The sequence below is a fragment of the Megalops cyprinoides genome, chromosome 6 (genome assembly GCF_013368585.1).
Source record: "Megalops cyprinoides isolate fMegCyp1 chromosome 6, fMegCyp1.pri, whole genome shotgun sequence".
Classification (NCBI taxonomy): domain Eukaryota; kingdom Metazoa; phylum Chordata; class Actinopteri; order Elopiformes; family Megalopidae; genus Megalops; species Megalops cyprinoides.
This window is the reverse complement of record NC_050588.1, coordinates 33,662,483-33,688,646: the sequence shown is the minus strand read 5'-3', so window position 1 is coordinate 33,688,646 and position 26,164 is coordinate 33,662,483. Positions and strand designations below refer to the sequence as shown.

Genomic DNA, 26,164 nt, shown 5'->3' with positions numbered 1-26,164 from the left:
TCATGGAAAACAAAATTCTGAACAGCCGCTGGACTCTAGCAATTTGTACTATTATTAACACTACGAACCTCTTTAAATGCGATACATATTTCCCAGCTCAACCCCACCCCCCCCTTTTATTCAGTTCAAAAGGCAGACAGTCCGTGCTGGGGTGGGCTGGCTGTAATTGTCAGCCAGCAGGACACTCTCCACACGCCCGCTTCAGTGACTGACCCCAGGACGTGAAAAGTTCAGGGAGTTAGAAAGAAAAAAAAGTTTCCATTTACGCACAAAAAAAATCTATTTCCTTTGATAATTCAAGGACGCTCCGTAAATGAAACGATTAAATGATCCACAGAAAAAGAAAAAAAAAATCATTGGTGTTCTTTTCTATGGCCTTTCTATCTACGTCTGTTGTTTTTCATTTAGTACTTTTTTCCCTCTAATTGTTTTAACTTGATATAATTTGAAATTCATGTACAAGTTGATGTCGGAGAAGGAGACGAAGATTGCTGGTATCTGGCTGCGAGCGCTCAGACTGGGCTCCCTCGGACCGCCCCACCCCCCCCCCCCGGGGCAGGGGCTTGCTGGGAGTCTCACGGACGTTGGCGTGGAAAACAGACTTGAGCGAAACAGCCCGATAAAAGAGTGGACACAAGGCGCGTAAGGCCAGAGGAAAGGGAGGACACTCTCGCTTTCTCCAAGTCAAGGGCCTCCCGGCCGGTTTTGTGCTTCGGCTCATGCTAAATAACATACACATTTCTCAAATGATCGTTAGGTTCTCTTGCGGAGGGGGGGGGGGGGCGGATTCTCTAGAATGACACCTCCCCCCCATCACGCTAAGGTTGTGCAAGGCAGGCACTGGTCACACGGTGCTCCAGCTGTTTTTATTTTTTTGTAGCCCTCTGGACAGTCTCTGCAGTCGGCAGCGGGCCGAAGCCTGTCATACCCACTCCTGCACTGGGTGTTTGTAGTAGGTGACGTTCTGCTGCACGCCTTTGTTCTTGAACTGAAAGATGGTGTAGACCAGGACCAGAATGCACAGCGACAGGATGCAGGGGATCACCACGGCGATGGCGTTGACGGTGCTGGGCACGTCGTTGATGGTCACCATGATGTCCACGTCGTCGTGCGGGAGCTGCCGGTCCTTGTTCTTCTCCACCTCAGACTGGTCACAGCCCATCCAGTCCTTCAGGATCGACTTGGGGTAGCCAGGCTCCACGTTCAGCTTCTGGTTGTCAAACTTCCAATAATCCTTGCCTTTGTAGAAGTAGGTATAGACTGGAGGGGAGATAAAGAAAGTGTCAAAAGTCAGAACGCGGTCCACAGCAACAACATACTACATTACATTATTGTCATTTACCAGATGTTCTTACCCAGAGCAACTTACATAAGTTACAGTTTTTTGACATGTTAGTTATCCATTTATACAGCTGGATATTTACTGAGGAAATTGTGAGTTAAGTACTTTGCCCAAGAGTACAATGGCAGTGCCCCATTGGGGAATCAAACCAACAACCTTTCAGTTACTAGCCCAGCTCCTTACCACTATGCTACAATGCCACCCACAAACCAAACACTTACAGCAAAATAAAAGTTGCGCATAAACTGACAAGTGTTGCTGTTACACCCCAAACAGGTTTATGAGTAGTCACAATTTTCTAGAATATGTCTCTAAAAATGTACCTATTTGGAAAAAGAGCCAAAAAATAAAAGATTCTTGAGGATGAACATGTAGAATGTACTTCATAGCGCGTGTTAGCGTATGTGAGGCGGCCATTCCCGTGTCAAGATTAATGCTCAAAGACCAAGTTATGCCTATTGAACGCACAGCATGGCTTACAGGGAGCTCAGAGACTGTGACTGATGAGGCGCCTGCTACTGCCGGCGGAGGCGAAGCCTCTGGGATCCCTCAAGAAACTGCCTGATGGATGAAAATCATGAGCTACAGGCAAACAAGTGAGCGAAATGGGCCGTACGACCCCTTCTGATTTCCCCCTCTCATGTTCTCATGTTCTTAGCTCCTCTGCGAAATGTAGTGCAGGAGGTTGTGACACGACTTGCAGAAGTGATGATAGTTCTCTCCAGCGGAACTCTCCGGGGGCCCTTGGTGCTTCTCTGATTTTTGCAGCAGCAGCAAAAAAAAAAAAACCAGCCCCGGCCTGCCCTGGCTAGATTAACCCCTGGCGACCAGACCGCCACCGCCATTCGCGGCACAAACTGCCATCTGCGCAGGGCTGCCACCAATGTTTTAACACCCACATGCCCTCTGAAATAGCACCATTCAAAAATGGTGCATCTGACGGTGACACATTTCTGCTGATTCCCTGTAGAGTAATTAAAAGGCACTAGATCTATAAATACTGATCTACGCCTCTAATTTTGTAACAGTCTTCTGACACACATATACATGCAGTAAACATGGACAGAAAATACTTTCAATTAGAATGCATTCACTTAGAGTGAATCCCTTCATAACACTGTAAAATATATGCGAGCAAAAGCCTTTTGAGTTCAATGCTGAGACACACAATGTGTCTTTAAAGGAGAGACAGTGCAACATTAATAGCATTGCTCCGGTGCCCCCCACAGGGTTGTGATTAATTTCTGACACCCCCGTCTGTTTTATGATTGGATACTCACAGCCTTCCCTGCTGACGAAGGCTCCTTGCGGGGCCTCGGGTATGCCCTTCCAGACGGTGATGGGTTTGGGGTACCCAGGATCGGCGGCACGCTTCTCCTCGTTGTAGCGCCAGTACTGGTCCCCCTTGAAGAAGTACGTCTTGCCCACTGGCTCCCAGCGCAAAGCGGTGTCGATGCCGTCACGTGGCAGGCAATTCCCAAGGTCCACCAGGCTATGCGGGTATCCTGGCTCTGCCGTCACCTCCTTGAATACCCAGTACTTATCACCTGGGAATACAGAGGACATATATATTCCCGTCAGTACACTCAAGAAGAAAAACAAGGACATGATCTTTGACTATGTATCAAAAAGCTTGTATCAAAATACATTACATTATTATTATTTGCACTGAATGTCCAATTTTTGGTCTTCTTCCAGACTTATTCCATAAAAGAAATCAGATCTATTGTTGAGTAATTAAAAAAAAAACGTAAAGTAAAGTGGTTCAAAAGCTGGGCAGTGTAAACTATAAGCACTGATACCTATGTGTAAATAAAAGCAAACTATAATGAAATGACCACAATATTACAGACCAACATTATATCATCAACAATTAGAATTCAGAGGAGGATAGAAGGAGGATAGAACACTTCTGGTGTTTTTTTTTGTCTTTTAGTCAGAAATAACCACTGGGCATCCCCTGCTGCCTCTCTGTCAAGCATGCAGTGTGCGCAGACTATTAATATCTCCACCTGGCTACTGCTGATGCCCGAGATGACAGAAGGCCAAACTACTCCGGCAAGAAAAGGCACATTCGAGCCAGAGATATTTCTTTCCAGGCCAGAGCAGAGGGGTGAGGGAGATGGAGAAATCAGGACAGCGGAATCACTGGCCATCTTTGGGCGCACACTGAAGACCCACCTCTTCACACTGCATCTCAGTTCCACCTCTGTTTCCCCTCCTGACACCTGCTACTTCTAGTACTTGTTGTTTAATTTACATGTGGTATTGCAATGTGTTTTGGGTTCTGTGATCTAGTGACCGATGAATAGTAGTATATTTGGCTTCCCTTGTCTAGTCAGGTTGCATGAGTTAACTTGGTTTAGGGTTTGAATAGTGTTATGCTCACACTCACTGGTCTGGTGTTGTTAGCCTGGTTTGACACTGTTGCTCATTCAACTTGAATGAATATAGTTATGTTATATTGCACTGGAAGTCGCTCTGGATAAGAGCATCCGCTAAATGAATGTAATGTAATGTAGTGTGTGTGCTTTCAGAAGGTGGGCTACATCCCTTCTTTGGCTGCTCCGTATTTCCCTTACAGAGGCACGTTTACAAAGCGAACTCCTCTCTGAATCCTCCAATCCTATTACAAGGGCAGGTTATCTGGCTGAGCCATCAACAGCCTGCGCTGCTGGTTCACTGTGACACACAACTGTTATTGCTTTGATTCTGTTATGGACTGGTAAGCATATTCTAACACCCTATAAGTAATCTTGACGTGCGCAGGGAGTCAGGCTTCAGTGTCAGGGCACAGTGACTCACATGCATTCAGAGCAGCCATCGATACACAAACCTCCAGGCTGAATTTACTAACATCTCCCCAACGAGCGGAAATGAAAGTGCTTTTCCCCCCCCCCCTCATTTTATACTCCGCAGCTCCACATTGCTGTCCCAAGGACCAATCTTTCTCATATCTATTACTGACTTTCACGAGGATAAAATGGGAAAGGAAACGCAAATACCTTTGAAGAAGACAAACTTCCCATCCGATCTCTCATAAGCAGCATCGATCCGAGGGGGAAGGCCTTTCCAGAACTGTTCGATTTGCATCGGGTAGCCCTCCTGCACCTTGTTATTGCGCAGGCGCCAGAACCAACGATCCTGATAAAAAAAAAAGAAAAGAAAGTTAAAAAGTCCATCAATCATAACTCATTATCTTGTGTATGCAGCAAAACTAGGACACGTACCACCAAGTCCCCGCTGACTCTAAACTAGACATTTACCAACTGCACAACAGATCCCTGATGCGTTCCTGAAATATTCTAATAGGGACTTCTCTGTTACAGGCTCCCAAGCATGTTTGTGAAAATCAAGTTAGATGAAGCCCAGCATTAACCTGTATCAATACTGACCTTTGTGCGCGCAAAAGAAGACAACCAAGAAATCCCATATAGGGCGGTCTGCAGTGTAAACAATCACACCTACTAGAAGATGTTTCCAGCTCATGATGAGAGCATCTTCAAGCTCAGGCTTTGAGCGTTAAGCAAATACATTACAAACAACAAGCTAAGCCAGGGGATTTGGGACTTTTAACAGACAAATAAGTGTGACTTGTGATGATAAAAGATTTCATATACTGCATCCAAAATTGCCACTGAGACATTTTATTAGATCTAACTGATTTTATATCTTCTGCCGCAGATATGTCTGAGCACTCCTCACATGTTTAGACAATAGGAACTGTGGGCGTTTGTTGTAAAATGTCTGCCACATCAAGTCTCTTGCATCCTTACGGAATTACTTTAGAAATCTAAATTGTTCACGAGTCTTTATCACTGAGCACTGCTGTAGAGAGAGAGAGAGAGAGAGGTGAGCCGAGGACCAAGGAGATCATTTCACCTTGAACACAAACATCTCCCGCCTGAAGAAGGCCACAGTGTTGAAGTTCCCGTCGCATATGTTGGGCTTGCCGGTCCCAGGAGAGGAGGGCTTGTCCCCGGAGGGTGGGCGTGGTGGGCGGGACTGCCTGTCATGTTTCCTCTCGGAGGTGGAGTGCGTCCGGCGGCTGGGAAGTGTGGGCAGAGGCCTGGTGGGCTCCAACATTGCAGTGGGTATGCCTGCAACGGAACCACTTCCATTGAAGGATGCTTGGGGCCAAATTGCCTTCCATTAGATATAACCATACTCTGCACTGGCTAGACAGGGACTTGAGCAAGGGATTCTGTGGTTCTATTTATAAACTTTTAATAACCACTGGGCTATTGGTGAGGGAAGCATTTTTTTTTTTGTGTGGGCCCAGATTTGGTTTTTATGCTGGTGTACAAGTTGAAGAAAGTGATCGGTTTTTATGCACTTGGGCATAACAGAAACTACATAATGTTTATTTCTGTATGGGCAATTATTCTGCATAAGAAGGATTCTGTAGGTGAGTTGTGAAACGACGACGTACCATATATTTTTTGGATGCCCTGAAGGTCATCGAGGGGCAGCTTGAAGTTGTGCGTGTCCATATACTGGTAGAAGGGAGCCATGATGGCACTTGGGTCATTGGAGTGTTCCAGACCCAGGGCGTGGCCCAGCTCATGAACTGCCACCAGGAATAGGTCATTCCCTGTAAGATGGCACAGAGGAGGGGGGGCAGTCATTACAGACACGCAGACATCCGAGATGGATGGGTGTCCTTCATGCAACGACACCAGCCTTAGCGAGACAAATGTTTAAAGGAAAAAGAAAAAAAAAAAAAAAAAACACAATCAGGTTGACGTGGAATTTGAGAACAGTGCATCGTGGGACACGTGGGGCGTTCCTGTGTCAGCGAATCACCTGTCATTGACTACACGCACTAAGCAGTTTCTATTTACAGGAGGTCCCATATGCTGTGCTCCCTATGTGATGTCACGATCCATATGTCGCACACCACAGGTAAAGAAACACTGCACCCTCCTGCAGCCTGCAGACCATGTATAAATGCTGTGGAGTCAGCTCCACATCCTCTCATAGGAGGGAACCAGCAGTCATATCACAGGGGCCATTTTTAAAAGAATATATTCACACTACACACACTGTTGCCATTCAGCAGACACTCTTATCCACAGTGACTTATGCAGGTTACAATTTATATGTTATCCATTTATATGGATACTGGATATTCACTGAGCCAAGTCTGGGTTAAGTACATTGCCCAAGGGTACTGCAGCAGTGCCCCAGCGGGGAATCGAACCAGAAACCTTTCAGTTACAAGCCCGGCTCTCTACCACTATGCTACACTGCCGCACATTCATTCGATATGGAATACTCAGTCAATGTTTCCCTATATTTGTGAAATAGATTTCCCTGATTAGACTGTGCTAACCAGACTCAAATTTAAGAATGAAGATGCCTTTATGTTGGTTATAATTTAAAGTAAATATGGAGTCTAATCCATCATGGAAAAAAGGACCGGAAATGTGTGTATGGCAGACTGGTTAAGTTATAGTAAAAGCACAAAGGTGTTACAAAGAGGAGCCAAAAAGTCATTTTCAGAGTCTTTTTCAAACTTTTAAAGCACAACCAATTAAATATGTGTTCATTTCATTTAACTATCTCACTAACTACTGTGTACTTACTGTGCTAACTACTAAAGTCTCAAGACAGAGACCAGAGGAATACACACAGTTAAAAGACACAGGGCTTGGACTTTAAATGACCAAAATTACATCTCATGTTAAAACATCCAGTTTCAGCTAATTTATTACCATCGTGATTGGCATTCCCCAATGTCCAGGGTTCATCTGAGTCGAAATGTGTATCTCCTCCGATTCCAGGGCCAGGAAAATAGGCGTGGGCCAAGAAACCTCCTTCACCATCAAAAGGAGAGCTGTCGCCATGGAACCCCGAGGCGAAGAAGATCATGATGTCAGCCTCCTTCCTCTCGTTCTTGATCTCCGAGTAGGGGATCTCCTCGAATGTCAGCGGCGTAACCGTCTGCCACACGTCAAAGGCCTGGCGAATGGCTTTCTGTGTGTCCTTCTCCCCTACTTTGGGTGTGAAGTTGTGTATGCTGTGGAGAGCGGCAGAGAGAAGAGACTCTTGTGATTTGTTGAACTCAATGACATTTTTTGCAAGGATAGTCATGAAATAATTTTGAAACATTGAGAAATATAATAATTGTTTGTGATGGGATATAAAAAGAGAAAAGAGGGACCAGGTATTTGAGATTTTGTGATTTTTAAAATATGAATGCCAATGTAAAAATAAGGCCAAAATGACAATGAAAGTCATGAATGGCAGGTGTTTCTTTAAAAAAAAGGAAACACAAGCTTCCTTCAATTTGTTTGATCTAAACCTATGACATTCATTCAATATTCCCAGAAACTCAGAAAAAAATCTGAGTGACTCTGTGGCACAAAGAAAGGAGACAGACAAAATTGTCCCTGAAAGCAGCGCACACAAGATGAGTGATACTCAGCCTGCCTCCTTCAGCAGGCTGGCTGGGCTCTGATGCTCACTGACAGTCCTCAAAGACAAAATCACATTCAGTGGCCCAGACAGGCTCTAAAAATAGAGCTTCGGCTGGGAAAAGCACTTAAAGGTACAGATTCCCACTTCAACAGAGAAACACAAAATAAGCACACTGTGTTTTACCTCTGCCACCTGCCTCGAAAAAGGAAGGTGTGTTTGTTTTGCTTTCTCGAGCAGGCATTTCAAGCGGGGGTTACTGGATTGCATAAGCGCCATGTAGCAAAAAATATTTGTGGGCCACACATTTAATATGCAAAAAAAGAAAAAAAAAAAACCCTACCCTCTCAGAATGGTGGCGAGGAGCCAGGGAGATGGGAAAGCTATCTCAGGAGAAACAGCAACAGCCCCTCTCTGATGTACAGTAGCGGGGAAGGGAGGGGGGGGCTCCGCCCAGTTCAAAGCCACTGACTCACGTCCATCTGCAGCCCAGAGAGCTGAGCAATCCTCAGAGGAGCCCAGCATGGAACTAATGTCTCAGCCCACATCGTCTCACAGTAGACCGGGCAAATGGCTACTGTACTCGCTGGCACACGGATAACCGTGGTGAGGTTTCACGGCAACACGGATAACACTGCCATCCCCACAGCTGATAACAGCGCCCTCCTTTTCGTTATGTATGATTGAACGTATTTAATGTTATAATGTTTCCTTATAATGGCTAAATACGATTAGCAATTTCACCGAAATGTATCCAATCCTAATAATTCCACACAACCAGCAGAAACAGTTCTGCCTCTACAGCCATGACAAGTTGGTTTTAATGCTTTTTCAGCTTAGCATTTCTCTCTTCCAGCAAATTTCAGAAGAAACTGTCATCCCTATTCACCCATTCCCAAATTTACTGTGCATGTAGGGTTACAAGGGCATATCTCAGCTCAACCTCAGCAACTGGGGGGACGTTGATGTTTTACTCCTGATTGGTCACCCTCAGCACAGTCTCCACCTTAAAATGGAAATGCACGCCTTGCTTTCACACTTGACCTCCACAGAAAAAAAAAAAATCAGTTGTGTTCCAAGGCTTTTGCAAGGCAAAACAGGGGACAAGAGCCCGTGGGGGGGGCAGTACCTGTACGTGATGTGTTTCTGTCTCCACTTCTGGCCTGTGAGAGCATAGCGTTTGTTCCGCCTCCGGCGACTGATGCGGGGATGGTCGGGGACCCCACAGCGAGGTTTTCTCATCCACCTGGGGAGCCACGGAGCAAAGGGCATTACTAAGCACACTGCGAACACACTGTCCTTACCACCTGCAACTCACGCCCATCCCCGTGTCCAACGCTGAATAACTACACTGCTCAACAATACACTGTCTATCATGGTGACAGCTACACAACAAAAACCAAAACACTGCTTTCCATACAGATGACAATGAGAATATGCCCCCAAACTGTCCCTAGCATTGCCTACCAGCAGGCTTACAATGAGGAAACTGGTTAAGCACAAGTGAAACAAGCTGCTTGCACTGTCTTGCATTTAATTTCTGTGATGTTTTTGCTGTTTGGGAAGTAATACAATTTTGGACACAGCTCATTGACGGAAACAGAACAGACGCTATATAACTACTACCCGGCACCTGATATCCTCATTGCGGAAAATGATGGGAGCACTTTCCTCATTACAGTATACCAAGATGTGATATGCTTACTAATTAGCTTCCCTGCAATAAAACAAAAATGATCTTCTTGCGACCATGTGCTAATAAGAGTTTGCTAACAACAATGACCCTGCCTAAATGTCTAGGTACAAACATTCAGCCTCATGATAAAACAAAGCTAAAAACTGGCTTGGGGAAACTGAAGCTGATCTGTGACTTAAAAGAACATACATTGATGAAATGGAAAATTCTACATAGATTTATTCTTTCTTAAATGCACACTGTCCAGAACAACACTTGGTTCTATGAAAACATCTTTTATCAGTTATGTATTTAAAACAACTTTGCACATTGAAGCATAACATTAAAAGTGCTGCATCTGCTGTGGGTTCAAGATGCATATTCCATTGGAGAGCACCCTTTAGTTTGCGCATATGAGAGGTCCTTCTCTGCAAGAACTTCTGTGCCATCATCACACAGCATTATGTAAACATGTTACAGCACAAATTTCCATGGTGAACTTTAGCTGAGTACTGCAGGAACTAAGACATACAACCAGAGCCCTGCAAGGGTCCTAAATCTGTGGTGCTCTCGCAGATTTCTTTCCTCTGTATTGTATTACTCGGTTCCTCAAGAAAGGTGGCACCTACTCGATGGTGGTTTGATCCAGCACCCCTGTGACTGGGATTCCGTAGAACCGCTGCATGGCAGCGACCGCAGACTGCATGGCTTTCTCCGACCGCAAGTCCGATGTCCGGATGTCATGGGGGAGCAGGTAGCCATAGTTCTTCAACCACGTCTGCAGAGAGCGACAGAGCAACGCTATCACAGATGTTAAACCCAAGGGAATCCTTCAGATGACTTTAAACGGCTAATTTGCCCATGTTTCCGCTCTGACCCTGTGAAGATGGTGGGGCACGGAAAGAAGGGGAGCAGCCTGAACCTTACTGCATGGTTGTGCTCACACTCTATAGCTAAGCTCATGTCATGGAGTCCATTTTCATTATAAATATCTTATAACAAGTGAGTGCACTCTCAGTGGCTGTTTGTTTTCTTAGTGGGGACTGGGAGCCACCCACGCCGTCATTTCCTAAAACATCCAAAGTACACACTCTACAAAGGTCCAACAGATGCATTTAGCACTGAAAGAAAAAAAAAAAGCGTCAGAGTAATTATACACATTGTTTGTATACCACAGAGCCTATACAATAAGTCACGTGAAATGCTCAGCGTTGGTGCATTATAACCGGCACATCCATTTTTCACCACCTTGGAAAGAGACGTCTAAACTAAATTTGGAACAGGTCTGAAGAAGTAGGATTATATAAAGAGGTCCTCTGTAGCTCTGTCTGGAGGGAGGGAGGGCCGATGCTCCAGAATGGAGAGCACTTGCGCAACACAGCTCTGCTGGCCGAAGCAGCTGTGCTCATCTCTGGGGAAAAACCATTCAAATTAAATAATTCACCAGCGCCTCTCTCTACAACAATTACTACAGCATCATTAAAGCACAAGACACAAGCAGAATCACATGCATGATGCCGCAACCAAACAGAGCCACGGAGCTGTTCCCTGCCTTATCAGGAGGAGCAGACGGCACAGGCGAGGGAGAAACATTAGCGCGCTCACTCTTCCCTCACGTGAAGACAAAAATGTGGGCTTGCTTTGTTTGCGCCTGACTATTTCCCTAGACGGCTGGGAGATTGGTCTGAGGGATTGCCAGTCCGGCATCATTCGATTTCTTCTGTGTAGGAGTCAGTACATTAGACGGACTGCTGTTTCTACAGTACTACTGAAAACACAACTGCAATGATGCACATACTGCGCACCCATACAGACACACAGACAGAAAGGAAGACAGACAGACAGGCTGACAGATAAGCACACAAAATGCTACATTTCAGCGAAATTCATCCATCTCATCTCATTTCATCTAATAATTTAGATACAGGCTAAATGTATCTATAGATGTCCGCTTCATGATACGTATACCATAAGCATAGGTCAGAAATCATCTGATAAATTGTTACTTTGGCCACTGACATCGAATCTATTCAAATTGGTAGTTTGCTAGTGTCAACATTCATAATACTGCAATCAATACTTTTTGCAGGGGAATTCTTTAGAAAGGTAGGATGCCACCAAAGTGTCAAATGTTCTATCAAGATTTTCTATAGCTCCACGATGTTTAACTCCACATACATTTAAATTATGACCCTGTCAATAAAGAAAATTCCCTCAAAAGAACTTGTTAACACCAGAACTCCCCAACTACCCAAAAAGCACCAATTATTGTTTAGTAAGGGATGTTGGGATGAAATTATGACATACAAACCGAAAATAAACCAAACATGAAATATTCAGATATCAGCAACAATACCCTGAAAGAAACGTAATAGAAAGTCAGGCTGATTCTTGGAATGCATGTATTCTACCAAAAATAACCATCTTACATGTAAGCTTGTCCTTAGCACTGGGTACTAAACCAGCCACTCAAAATTATTCTATAGCAACACTGGCAATCCACTTTATACAATGAACAAAAATGCATGTGTAACAGCTCGAGAATCCATGTAGCCATGCATTTTTGAAATACCTTACTAAATGTTGTCAGAAATTTGATGCATCATAAACCAGCTGGAGCGCATAAAAGTGCAATTTAGACACAGGTAGGAGAGATGGAATGTGGACTACAATCCCTGAATCTTAATTTTTTTTTTTTTTGCTGGAGGTGAGCTGCATTTTTGCAAAACTACGTGGCACATGCAGAAACCAAGAGCAACCCATCTGCAGCGTGTAACTCACATTCGACATCACATCACACAGTAAGGGCAACCACCCGGGCAGAAATCCACAGGCATCATATGCAAATGCAGCACAGCCAGCAACTACTGATTCTAATTGCACTTCTATTTGTTTTTTTTCCATTACTTCTAACTCTTTTTAAAATCATATAAATATTGGTCAATTAAATGTAAGTTAAACACGAATATAATTAATGAAAATTTACCAATGACAACATACATTGCTCTGTACAGTACATCTTGTATCCTACGCCTTGAGAGATGTATGGCCTAATGCCAGACCTCCCTCTGGTGCCCCTCACGTGTCTTCTAATTAAATTCCCAGCAGGAGGGACTTCCCTCTTGTTTGCCCCACTGTGACAGCCTTCCTGTCTGCGAGATCTTTTCATCACTTTATTCATGCAGACACTTGAGGAACTGTCGGTATTCTAGTCGAACTGCACTTCAAGTCTTTTCTTTTGACACAGAAAGAATTTTCAAAATACATTCCACAAACAAATTATAAATTTTAAATGCACTAATTAACATTGAAATAGCCCCCCGCCCTTATTCCTCTGCCCTGAGGGAAAAAAAAAAAAACACATAATAAGTATTTACATCATATTACACAAAATGAAACGAAGCAATTGCAATTAATCGTTACAATGTTGCATTTCAGTGCAGTGACACACCGGTCAGGTGCATCAAGAAGGACATATTTCATAACTGCTGATGCACCAGAAAGGAAAGCAGTAGCATACTGTTCAGGTCACTGGCACGATTCTCTGTTCAGACTCCTGTCTTTTTACGCACAACATCATGAAGGCATGTCCGCTGGCACGGCCACAGATCCCTGGGCTGTGCAGGAACTCTAGCCCTGCAAACGCAGGCCAATCAGGGAGCCATCTTCAAAAAAGAAGACAAGGGGATCGATCAGCAGTGCACCATGACCACAATCCTGGCATCTCCTATTCCACAGCGAAAAAAAGGGGGACCACATGGCCCATCGCAGAGTGATCAATAAGTACCAGCACTCTTGTGACGTAATCGCACAGCCTCAACCCCCCCCCCCCCCAATGCCTGGCAATAGCATCCATATCCTAATGCCTCACAGAGCCTTGGTTAAGGGAGGTGGGGGTGGGGTGGGGGGGGTCATAAAATGCGAGAACAGTCAGACGGTGAGAGGAAGAGAAAGAGAGCAGACAGTCAGAGGAGGGAGAGTGAGGGAGCGAGGGAGAAAGCTGGAGAGATGGGGGAGGGGGAGTACAGTCTGCTGAAGCTGGAGGAGAGAAATCCAATTCAAACAAAGGAGGACTGCTCTGCTGCGAGGAGGAGCGAGGACAAGGCTGAACAACAGGGATACGGATCGGCAGCAAACGCAACTGTAATACAGTCCACAAATTAAATGTGCACACCACTGTTACCATTAATTAAAATTATATTGTTATTATTAATTAGAATAATAACATTCAATAATACCGAAAGTGGTCTATATATACAGTACTGGTGATGCTAGTTGTATCAGCTCAGTAAACCAATGAATGAAAAGAATCATGGTAGTCGTTTTTAATACTACAATACTACTTGTTTTGTAAGTCATTTGGAGCTACCGTTGTGGTTCTTTTTTTTTTTGCAGCTTCTCCACGTGGTAGCTTGAAGAGACATATTCAGGACGAATTATACTTTTGGTCATGGCAACTATGTCAGCTATCCTTAAATTAGTTCACTGTATCCAGACTGAACTACTGCAAGGATATCTGCTTGCATGGATATTCATTATACAGCTCATTAAATCCTCGAGGATTTATGCTTCTCATAATTTACTGTATATTCAGGGCGGCTAAATCTCTAAATAAAAGCTTTTCACATCTTTGAAGATCTTTGGGAATGCAATACAATTGTACAAGAGTTAATTTCTGACAAAATTTGATAGTGGTCCCAATAATCGTTTATTTGCATCTAAGATGTCTCTTGCTACCCACTGAGATAACAATCATTCCTCAAAACAGAAACGGTAACGAATGAACGAATGAATGAATGATTTCCCCTGTATGTTAACAGTTACTTTGTGTGTAAGATGGACACACGTTCAGGTTGCCCCGGGGGCTGGTGTCTGACATTGATAATCAGTCCCCGCTGCAAGTCTGCCGTTTGTTTCTTGATTTAGTGTCATCACAAGCTGTAAAAGTGAAGGCGCCGTGTGGGTGTCTTTCCTGTGAATAAAAGAACAGTGGACATCACTCCTTGTTTCTATGGTGATTATTAAACCAAAAGGAAAAAAGCTGGGAGAAGGACGGAGTTGTGTGGGCGGGAACAAAGGACAACGTGGAAACCGATACACTTGGAACATGTCGCGTTTTTCTCTTATGTTCCCTTACTTGGAGCAAAAAACAAACAGGTCATTTTCTCTTTTTTGTTTTCTTATATCATTATTGTTTTTCTTTATTCGATGTCTTTCTTTTTTTTTGTTACAGTTCCACATTCCTCTCTAAGACTTCTTATTCATGCTTCGTAAGAGTTCACATGGGCACAACATTGTCCCAGGCAAAATGTGGGATACTGTGTATCGCAGCAAAAGATTTTACACCATCCTAAAATGTGCATCTCTCAGACATCTCACTTGGCGCAACCAGTAATGCTCTTCTTTGCGAATTATAGGTCACACCGAAAAAACGTTATTGTCGCAGGATTTGTGTTTTTTTTCAGTTATAAAGTATTTTCACTGTACAACAAATAACAAAATAATTTTAATGTTCTTATTTTAAATATGAAAAAAAGTTTCAAGATTCAAAATTCTGGAATACATAATCCTCCGAAAGGAGGCAAGAAATAAATATCTTACCAGTTTGCTATATAGGCCAAGTCTTTAAATATTACATAACACCCTGCAGTATCACTCACTCTCCCAGCTCTCCCAGTCTTGCTCTTATCTTAACCAATCTTCTTAAAGGCTGCTATTACTAAAGCCTTGTTGCATCGTGAGATTTCAGTCAGCTTTTCTGTCTGCCTGAAATGCAGGCGAAACAAATGCCACATTAGATCAGATTCAGATGCCTATCTCATAATTCTATTGACCACTCGTAGGAACAGACACACATTAGCAGTGTGACTCATCGCCCATTTATCTCTCCCAGAAACAGGGATGCACCCTCTCGGTCACACAAGCCACATTTAAACATCAAGCTGAATGGGGAAAAAAAATCAGAGAAATACTTTGTGTCCCGATATAAGAGCCTCCTTTGCTGATTTCGTCTGACAGCCCAGTCGCATCCTGGAGCATCTTGCTGTGTGCCTGTATCTCGTGTATATATGTATATATTTTTTCTCTTAAGTAACAGCATTGGGGCAATGTGTTCAAATGGCAGACATGTCCCTTCACAAACCTCATCAATGTCAAGTTGACCCTCATCAAAGATCCAATGTCAATTTACGAGTCCAGCAGGAAATCAGCATTCAATCCCATTAAACTGGATTAGTAAGCATTGCTGAGAGGGCTAGACCGTCTTCATAACATGAAAGTGGTAAACATCATCTAGCTTCTCTAAGCCACTGAGTATAAAATATAACATGAAAAGAATTTAGGCTATAATGCAGACAGCATTAGTGTTGTTTGCTTACAAGATAGATTATTAGTCTTTCAATTGTTTTATCTTTGTATTTTCATAAGGTTAATAGCCTTATGGGCAGTGGGGGTGGGGGGAATGATATATACTGAGAATAGTTATAGTGATAGCTAGAATATAAACTGTGCTATTAATGACTGATAAATATTACCTTTTAAATCAAATCTAAGGTAATGAATTTTCCATGCAGCTATGGTTTAATTTAGTTAGTTAGCAAACAGTGTTGAATAAATCAGTTGCGCTTTCTAGCATGTTGCTAAAACATCAGATGGAGATTTGATGTAATCTTTTAGTATATGGCCAGCTAGCTAATTAGCGAGCTAGATGCTTTTGTAGGACGAAACACAATAAGTAATGTGCAAAGTACTGCACTGACCTTTGTTACCCATCTTGATAACACTGCGATTAGGATCTGATACTGGGTGTGTTAAAGACGGATACAAATCTTGTTAGCAAGATAACAAACCAACAATTTGTTCATATTTTATACAGAATCTACACAAATACAGGTGTCCAAAATACGCACCTACCCAGATAAGACTTGCTGACTTGTTTTTTTTTTTTTTTCTGGTCTAACAGTCAACAAAGGTCTGCAGCACTAACATGACAATTCAGGAAGCTAGGCTACATTTTGTGACACGCAGATTCTGTTCATTTTGTCACATGTAAACAGACCATGACCTGGTGATTGTGGAGCTCAGTACTACCTAAATTAACCTGGCTGATCATGCAGTCAAGGGTATTAGAGAAACTGATGTCTGGGTAGCATTTCGCCCTTTGGTGCACAGTCTGTCTCACTTTCAAAACAAGTATTTATGCAACAATACAATATTTTAACAAGATATTGCAGCTGTTCCAAAATGTCTTCCATAACTACATTTTTTTTTCTGTGCCTGGAAAATGTCAGGCTAGGCTAGTGCATTTGCATCATTCTGGCAGCCAGTTATTTCCCTTTTTGAGAGTTGGAATTTATCCAATAAATGATCTCCTCCAAATTTATAACACAAATCAAACAACAGTACCAATGCCATTCCAAAAACAACTCTGATTACTTGGTTGGAGGAGTAGTTGCATCTTCTGTAGTGTATCATTTCATTTTTGATATTACAAATTGATATTACTAATTCTGGCAAAAAGTTGTTTTATTTTTTCAGAATAGACAGTGATTATTCAAGTGGAGAGGCACGTCTGGCTCTGTTACATTGCAGGGCAAACACAGGAATTACTGCGAAATACATAAACCACAAAAAAAAATCCTCATTACCTGGCTGACTTGTGTATATTTTTGGACATAACACATAACTGCATATGGACGTGTGCTCTGAAACTAAAGCTTGGGATCCGTAACTGTAATGTCTCACAACTTGATACCCTCTCTTGTAGTAAATGTCCCATTAACAGCCCCCACCCTTACTTACTAAAAAAAAAAAAAAAAAAACACTTTTATACATTATAATGCATCTTCTTGCTCTGCAGGATCACTGTGTCTAACAGTGAGCATGAGAGCATGGGTGACACCATTCTTGTGCAACCTCCTGTGCAACACAAAGAAAATCCATATTGGTGAGCTGGTTAATCAACACTACAAAATGAAACACTGCTGATAAGGTAGAGTGGCAAATTAGTCAATATCTCTTCTTTTGCAAGGGGTCGACAGAAAGGCTACGTGCAGAAGCAAAGGCATTTCCTAAAAGAGCATGAAAATGCTCCAACAGACAAGACATCCTTTTTTTAAGCGATGTTAGCTTAATATCTTAAACATTGGGGGAAAACTAGTGCAGCATCGTTTACCTTCATGATATACAGGTCATAATAAAGTAAACTGAATACTAAAGCAAATACTGAAGTAAGCCCTTCTTCACTTTTTGGTCCTTTATCAATAATTATTTATGTTTTTTTTCAATTTTGAATGATTATGTAACTATGTTTCTATACCCATATCCACATTTGTGTTAACTTACAAAGCTCCACAGCATAGCATAACACAGCATAACATAATTTACAGGACACATGACACAGCCCCTTGAAATGGTCAGGATCGAAACATTAACACAAAGCAAACAAATATTACACATACTCTGAAAAAATAGTAAACACTTGGCGATAAATACAATCACAACACAGTGAGTTTTCCTGTAGCACCTATGTAAATCGCTGCAGTCAGGGCTATAATTACAACTCAAGTTGTATGCATTATCTGCAGTTACCATACTGATCCATATTCAACAACAAGCACTGAAAGAGTTTATTAGCGGTGGTCACTTCCTTATCACCTCTAGCGATAGTTTTCCCTCCAAAAATTGATGTGTAATAATCTGTACCCTTCATTACATTGCACCCTAGCTCTGCACTTGGTAATCTGACAGTAAAACTCAGATTCTATTATTTTTCATAATGGTAGGATGACTAATACTGTACTGTGAGGCATATACTGCAGAAATACAAACGGTACAACAATAAATCAATCAAACTTATTCTCTTTAGTTTTGTGTGGTTTACAAAAACATACAAAAATTTCAACTCGTTGTAAGGGAGTATGGTGAGAATACTCAAGAATATTTCAGAATAAGCAATATGTATAGGCATAATACTTAAGAATATGTCTTAATATTCTATGTCCCTTACTTCTACATGCCCACAGGCCTTAATGCATATCTAGCTAATCAAAAGGCCTGAAATCCAGTTTACATCAAGCCGTCGACTCCTGGCTAATGGAAATGTAATTGTCGGCCAGTTCGTCGGGACAAATGAACAATTTCGGTATCTTTCAGAACAGACATTTTACATCTACCCACACATTTTGAGCAGGTCCTCACACTGAAGAACAGAAGGACTGCCTTTTAAAATTAGTTCATGGATGAACTAATCTAATCATGTTTTGAACTGCAGATAAAGACTCAGTTCAATTTTTGCATTATACAATGTATATATATAACACTAGTCTTTCACACAGGTGTCTCAGACTGATCCAACTATTCTTATCATTGGTGCAAATGTTCTTTCTTAAACAGTCAAATAAAGGACTAGGGAAAACTAATGTCTCTGTATGCTTTTGTGTGTTATGTTTCTAGTTTCCTTCCCAGTATCAGGACCCCCCATCTGCATATCCAATTGGCTAAAGAGTACTTCACAAGTTTCCAGGATTCTACATGTACAACCTACTCAAGACACGTCTTGCAATCTTTTATCATCTCCCATTCACCTCCAACGACCTGAACACACCGACCAGACAGGTCTCAATAACAGTCCTGCCTGGAGTCAGCTGCGTAAGGTAAACTGGGCTTTAGGGAACCAATCAAAGCCTTTGTGTCAGCTCACCTCAAGAGTGCTAATTTCCTCAAGATTCTACCGCACACTGGCACACTGGAGACAAAGATCCCTAATGCATGTGCATACATAGCAAGTAACTGCTTATCATTCACATCTGAATCTCACAAACTGTTCCAGTTTACATGCTCCTCTTGCTAAAATTAGCCATCAGATTAAGTCAGCACCGCCTGTTCTTATAAAATCACCAGCTCCAAACAATACGTGTCTCTCTGCCTAGGTTATTATGCAGCATAATGGGCTTCATAACATTCAGCGACACACACAATAATGGTTTTTACTTTATTTATGTCTTTATGTGTTTATTTATCATGTTTTCCTGTTGGCACCGTGATATCTACATTACTCTAGGAAAGGGCAGCAGTTTAACCTTATTAACATCAAAATGTTTTTTTTGCCTTTGTTTTCCTTTTCAGATACCGATGGACATCTTAAAAACTGAATTAAAAACCTAACTTACAGACATTGTGTATATTGTGTACTTGTGTCTCCTTTGAATCCCAAATACAAAAATATAAGTCAAAGTGTGTGATTTAATACATATAAAACATTTCATTTGTGTTATAATATAGTGTCAAACAATTTGACAAAATATTCTCTACAGTAACATACATATATCTGTAAAGAAAGAATATTTTACAGTATTGTAATAAATTAGTGGATGAATATTAAAATGACTGGTTTTTAACATTGTTGCACGTAGAAAATGTTCCATCCAGGACCAAGCAGCTCTGTACAGCGCTGAAGGCTGTCTTCTATTGTCCTTACAGCGCCTAACAATACTCACAGACCACATGGGCTGCTGATGACCCTTCCCAAAGGAATCAGCCACAAGCAGAAGGGCTCCGAATAAAAAGCTATTATCTTTAAAACAACCATCACCATACTCATCATCATCACCATCATCATCATCATCATCACACTCATCAGCACATTCCATAAGTGTAAAAATTCTGCAGTGCGCCAAGAAAAACGCACAGACTTTTTGGTTCGATACACACATTTACATATTTAACGCAATTCAATAATCGCTTCTCAAGATGTCATCTGTACTGTACAAATCACGTTAGTCATGACTGACATCAGTATAGACAAGTGTCTGTGATACAGATTAATTGCTGAAATTACTCAAACAAAAGATTACTCCAGCATAATGATGCTATACCATGCCTTTCTTTGCTTTCATGCTTTAATGTTCACACCAAAAAACACACACACACACACACACACACACCACAGCAGCCCAAAAAGCTGGAGCTCCAAAATTTCTGATGAGAGGGATGAAGCAATACTTTCACTCAAAAGAAGCCTGTGAAGTCCGAGCCCAATTCACACAGTTCATTTAAAAATAGAACAATGAAAGAAACGCCTGCTTGAAAGAGCAGCCCTTATGTGCCTCCTTCAGGACTTGCATCTAAAACCTTCCTCCGTAAGCACAGAATTTTGTCCCCCTACCTCTCGCCCCGGCAGATAATGACTGCCAAAAGGAGCGTTTCAGAACCTCAGAAATGAATTCTGGGAATCAGCACATGGGCAGTGCATAAGCACTCACTGATGCCATGGGCCACTGTTTCTAATTATGCCTCCTGCTCCTTGTGTGAAAGGATGCTAAAGACCTAGCTAAGAACATATAATAAAGCCAATACTGCACTGTGTGATCAAAGAGCATTACATTCCACAATCCACTTTTGTTGAGAATAAAAGACACAGCGGAGTATTACTGAAAAGGGGGAAAAAATGTGTACGGGACAAAATGGGACAAATCTAGGACATCCTCATACCTGAGCCAGCAGTCAGATGCTTCACAACTAAGATGCTTAGATTCAAAGAAAAACAAAAACAAGATTAATTCATGAATGTAAAATCTGTGCATATATCACAGACACGGGTCGAATAAGGGAAAGGTAGATGTGGACAAGCCATTAAACAATCCCATACCCCCCCCCCCCCCCCCCCCACTCCCCCCCACCTTTCAGAACTAAATGTACAGTATGTGTTTTTGTGCCCACACTACAAGTAATGCACTGTGTCCAGACGTCTACACTGATTCGAAAATATGTTCCCTATCACACTAGAAAGGCATAGCGCCTTGCTGTTGTTGTTTACACTCTGCTAATAAAAGCATTCTAAGTCAATACCCGAGGCATTGTATAGCACAATATACAGTAGAATCATCTTTAATTCCACATGTCAACCTCTCTGCCCCCTCTGCTCTTCTGCGTCTCTCTGCTGTTTTGATAAATTATGGAAGAAGCTATATTTGGAATCATGAAAAATTCTGGATTCTTTGTTCTGTGGACTTGAGAGGCTGGTGTTTCGTGTGTTGCCTGGACATTTTCTAAATACACTTGAACGTAATTTTTAGGGAAATAACATCAAGCCGAGCATTCTATAGGTAAGGACAATAAAAAGGATGCTTGAGGTGGAAAGAAAACCACTGAAATGGTGGTTTATGTGAAACGTATTTCATATTTATGATGAATCAAAACTGCGCACATCTCATGACAGAATTTCGACAAATTTCTTTATATATATGGGCCTAGTTCTTATGTTGGTTTATATTAATATTGATAACAATCCATTCAAATATATATTTATATATCAATCAAATATACATTTGCTTCAAAGTCGTCAATTTAGAGCATGCATTTGCTATGAAAGCAACACAAAATAACGAGTGGAAATTAAGAATGCGTGCACCACGCACAAATTTATTCAGCAAGCTGCATAGGCAAGGAAACAACAAAATTCCATGCCATTCAGTATCTTTTTTAAACAAACAAACAAACAAACAAATCTGGGTAAAGGTAATGTCCTTACCCAGAATTTGCGAAATCCAAATAAAGAGGGTGAATTAGCAATATTCACTGGTCCGTTCAGGACAACTAATCTGTTCATCAAACTATAAATTCATTTGACAACAGATCTGACTATTTTCCCCAGTCATGCATTCCAGTGCAGCCTACCTATTACTGTAAAACTAGAAATGCATTTACATAATATCTGACGCGTGACATTAATACAGTAATATTAGCTACACTAATCAAAGCACTGTATGCCAGCAGACTCCATTCCATGGAGCCGAATTGCTTCCTTATCATATAAATTACGAATTGTTTATTTAAACTGCCTCATAATTTATTTATTTTCACCATCTTCATTTGACAACATCCGCGCTCGCATGGTTATAGTCCGTAAATGAATCCCGCATAATATGCATTTTTTTTTAAATCCATTTTGTAATTTTTTTATTTGTAGACCTTAATTTCTTCTGGATGATGCCTTTCTCTGCATTTGCGTCTCGTGTATTTCAAAGAGGAGTGAGGGAAGAGAGAAACGCTGTCGAGCTATTCAATTCTATCGCATCCCTGGCTTTTAGATGCTTCTGACCTACCTCAACGATGAAGGTCTTCTCTTCACCACAGACCGAGACAACCCAGAATAAAATATGAAAATAGCAGGTTTTCCAGCAGAAACCAGGGAGACCCGCTTTCCTCCTCTTCACTCCCACCCCCGCCATGACTCTCCCCAAATTCCCCCCTCAGTCTGCCTCGTTTTTCCAGTCTCAAGTCCTGGGTCAGATCTTTATTCCTTGGTAGAATGATTCTCCTTTATTCTCTCTTATGTTTTTTTTTCTGGTTAATTTTCACCGCAGACCAACCACTAAACTCGGGACCCCATTGCGCAGACTCTGTTTCTTAAAGCTGCACGCGGAGCGGAGGCAGTGTACCGAACTGCCGAGCAGTTCTCACTGAGGGCTTTTGCAGCGCATCGCATCAACAGACAGGCTGGGAGCGCGCAGTTCCACACTCTCGCAGGCAAGCGCTGCCACAGGCGAGCATTAGGCTCAACAGCTAAATACTTAATTATAGAATTGGGTTGCACTGCGTTCGGAGTAACTGAGCAGCCATACTGCCAGTGCTGGGCAGTTGCAACTCCTATTTCCTTAATGGTGTACTGCAACTTGATAGTGTGTGTGATCATACAAGCGCAGTTAGACACATACACAGTAATGCACATGCATGCACACATGCACTCGCATGCACGCACGCACACACACACACACACACATGCACGCACGTATATGCACAAATAGTTTTTTTTTTTTTTTTTAAGAATCACGTTCAGCTCAGCTCTGTGCACTCCGAGGGAAAATAATAGCTCATGCTGTTTGAATAATAGTATATTTCTTTCTATTCATTAAACACCATGGGGTATATTAGATGGAATTATACTTGTGTTTAGGGATAAATAACCCATAGGGTTGGGGTTTATCCCAACTTCTGAGGTGTGAAACCGTTTTACCTTCAATACCATCCTCCTGGCATGATCTCCAGTTCCCTCCAGGGCCATGTCCATCATACCAATACACTGTTAAACCAGTCCATCTCTGCATTCTGTTTCCTGTGAACACAAGAAAGGGTGCCATTTTCAAAGCCTTATGACTCTACAGGGAACAGAACCCATGAGTGTCTCTCATCAGGGTGAACACACTCGCTACAGAGACACTGGTAGGCCAGGTGAAAAGCTACTATTGTTTTCTACAGCTGCTCCATCATAATCTATCAAAGGCACACAGCCAGGTGGGCATGTTAAACAGGCATGGGCCCAACACTAGCTAGACATTAGAGTTTAATGGGGAGCTTAGAAAGTGACTGCACTTTAACTTTGAGTCATGTTATAATAACATTAGGTTTGTTGTCTCAGTGGTCACAACTATGCATGTGATACAATTACATGATACACACACACACACACACGTCTTATCGTCTGAACGTTGACGATCTTAGACATTGACCATTTCACGTCAGCATCAATAAAAACATCGAGACAAATCCATTTTCATTTTTCCCCTCTCTCATCTCTCATTACACATGTTTGCAGCACTGGGGTTTGTGGATGCTGTTTAGCTGCATAGTGGCAATTAGTATATAACACATACAAAGAGATGACACTAGACTTTCTGGTGCAAAATGCACATTCATTTTTGGGGTCATTTATGACATGTGACAACAAATCCCAGTGATGAGCTGTATATGTAAATGCCCATCAATTGATAAATAAAATTCATGTATGTAGCACTCTTCAGAAAAGAATCTGTCAAAGAATCTGTGTACCACAGAAAAGCAACGCACGGTTTTCTGAATCACAAAAAGGGGTGGAATGAAAGATAAGGAGGCTGAAAAAGGAAATGAAAACAAAAATGGTATTTGGAGAGGTAAAGCAGAAGCAACATTTGAGCTGAGATGGATTATAGACAAAGATATTCAATAGGATAGTAGTTTAACGTTTTCTAAAAGTTACTCTTAAGGTGTAGCATTTACCCAGCATGAGGGAAAGGTGGAAAATTCCCCACTAAAACAAACCAAAGCAATGCTTTCACAGTGATTCCGCCTTGCTTTTTAGCGGAATGTATAAGTAGTAGGCCAGGGAGTGACAGATACAAGCAAACACAAGTATCAGTAGCAGTTAAAAATAATCATAAAATAGTTATGAGCTCCCGAGACATGATATCAAGCAGAGGTTTTCGTCAAAGTTAGGAAGCCTCGCCATGTTAGTTAAAGTGATTTCAAGAGACACCTAGAGCAGAACTGCAGCAAGGACAGGCCTCCAGGCTGAGGTGTGTAATGACTGTCACTGGGTTCCAGGTGAGAAATTCTGTGGTCTGTCCTGGAGTCTTGCGTTGGGGTTACACCATGGTGGAGCTTCCGCACAGTGGCGTACGAGGGAAAGAAATGCAAAGATATCAGAACTGATGTTGACACCAAGGTGAAACAGTGCATCTTAATAAGTAGCAGCTGAGTGGCTCCCTTATGTTAATCGCTATGATTAATCAGGGAAAATTCACTGACTCACTTGGCCCTCTGAAAATGGGCTTTCCCAGGGACTGACATCACCCATGAGCAATCTCCTGGGCTACCAGCCCATTAGAGTGGCACAACAGGCTTAACCCGGGATCATCCCTAGGGTTTCCCTGGCTGGCGGCCATTTTAAGAACACAAGAGGCTACCCCAGACACCATCCACAACTGTGATGTATGAGCAACTGAAGACATATGTCTAGATTTATATATTTAAATATTAATCTAGGTGTAGGGGGTAGAGTTTTCCATTGTTCGGGGGGATCTATAATAGAATACTCTAACGGCTGTTTTGCTTCTTTTGGAAAGAAGATGATCACCTGCTCTATGTAAATGTGGATGACTCGCAGTGTCGTAGAAAACCAAGGGGTCTTTCAGATATGATGGGCAGGGCCTGCCAGATATGATGGGCCAGGCCTGTTTAATCCAATATGGCATTTTATAGGCAGCCAGTGGAGTGATGCTAGAACTGTTGTGTTTATATTGCTTAGTTTTAGCTAGGATGCCTGCTGCTGAATTTTACACTAGCTAGAGGGAAGAAAGAATAATACACACAGAAGCTCAAGGTGAACACAAAACTCCAGATATACAAACTCAACCTGCATGAAATGTTTGTCACATTAACAAGGTTTTGTTCTGAGCTGTAAAGAAAAAATATCAGCAGATAAAACAAGATTGTGTAGACAGGGCATGTAAATTTTCAGTATAAGACAAGCGGTTTCATCTGTCACTGCAATGCAACAACCTGTACCTGAAGCTTGGAAAATCTGAAAACATTGTTAGACACTGTTTAGGGTGATACACAGTGGATCCTCACAGGTATACATGTTTGCAATTTAATTCACCAAAAATAATTCCAAATTCAAAAAATTAAGGTCCTCTGTGTTGTACACACATTCTGATATGATGTTGTAAACTTTAATGTGTGTAGTCCAAATCTTTTCCCATTATCTGCAAACATACCAAACAGATTCTTTTATGCCTTCCATAGTATATAGATGGGTATTGAACACAACAGACTTAAAAGAAACAAATTCCACCTTGATTTGGGGATTGTAATTCTCTTCCATAATGGCCATTCTACTTACTCTACTAACATAAATATAAATATATAAAAAGGTTTAGACATAACTCCCAGTGAAGTTCATTGAGAGCTCC

The 26,164-nt window shown here is 41.9% G+C and overlaps 1 protein-coding gene across 1 annotated transcript; it reads right to left on the bottom strand.

The window, feature by feature from the left end:
• Positions 1 to 561: 561 nt before the first annotated feature.
• On the bottom strand, positions 562 to 23,095 carry mmp24 (matrix metallopeptidase 24). The gene is made up of 9 exons (XM_036531319.1): positions 22,541 to 23,095; positions 10,067 to 10,215; positions 8,892 to 9,008; positions 7,060 to 7,364; positions 5,775 to 5,936; positions 5,225 to 5,442; positions 4,348 to 4,486; positions 2,623 to 2,889; positions 562 to 1,260 (listed from the first exon to the last, which is right to left on the bottom strand). Exons 1-9 carry the CDS (start codon positions 22,664 to 22,666, stop codon positions 923 to 925), a joined length of 1,821 nt encoding a protein of 606 aa, XP_036387212.1. The 5' UTR covers positions 22,667 to 23,095; the 3' UTR covers positions 562 to 922.
• Between the last annotated feature and the right edge of the window lie 3,069 nt (positions 23,096 to 26,164).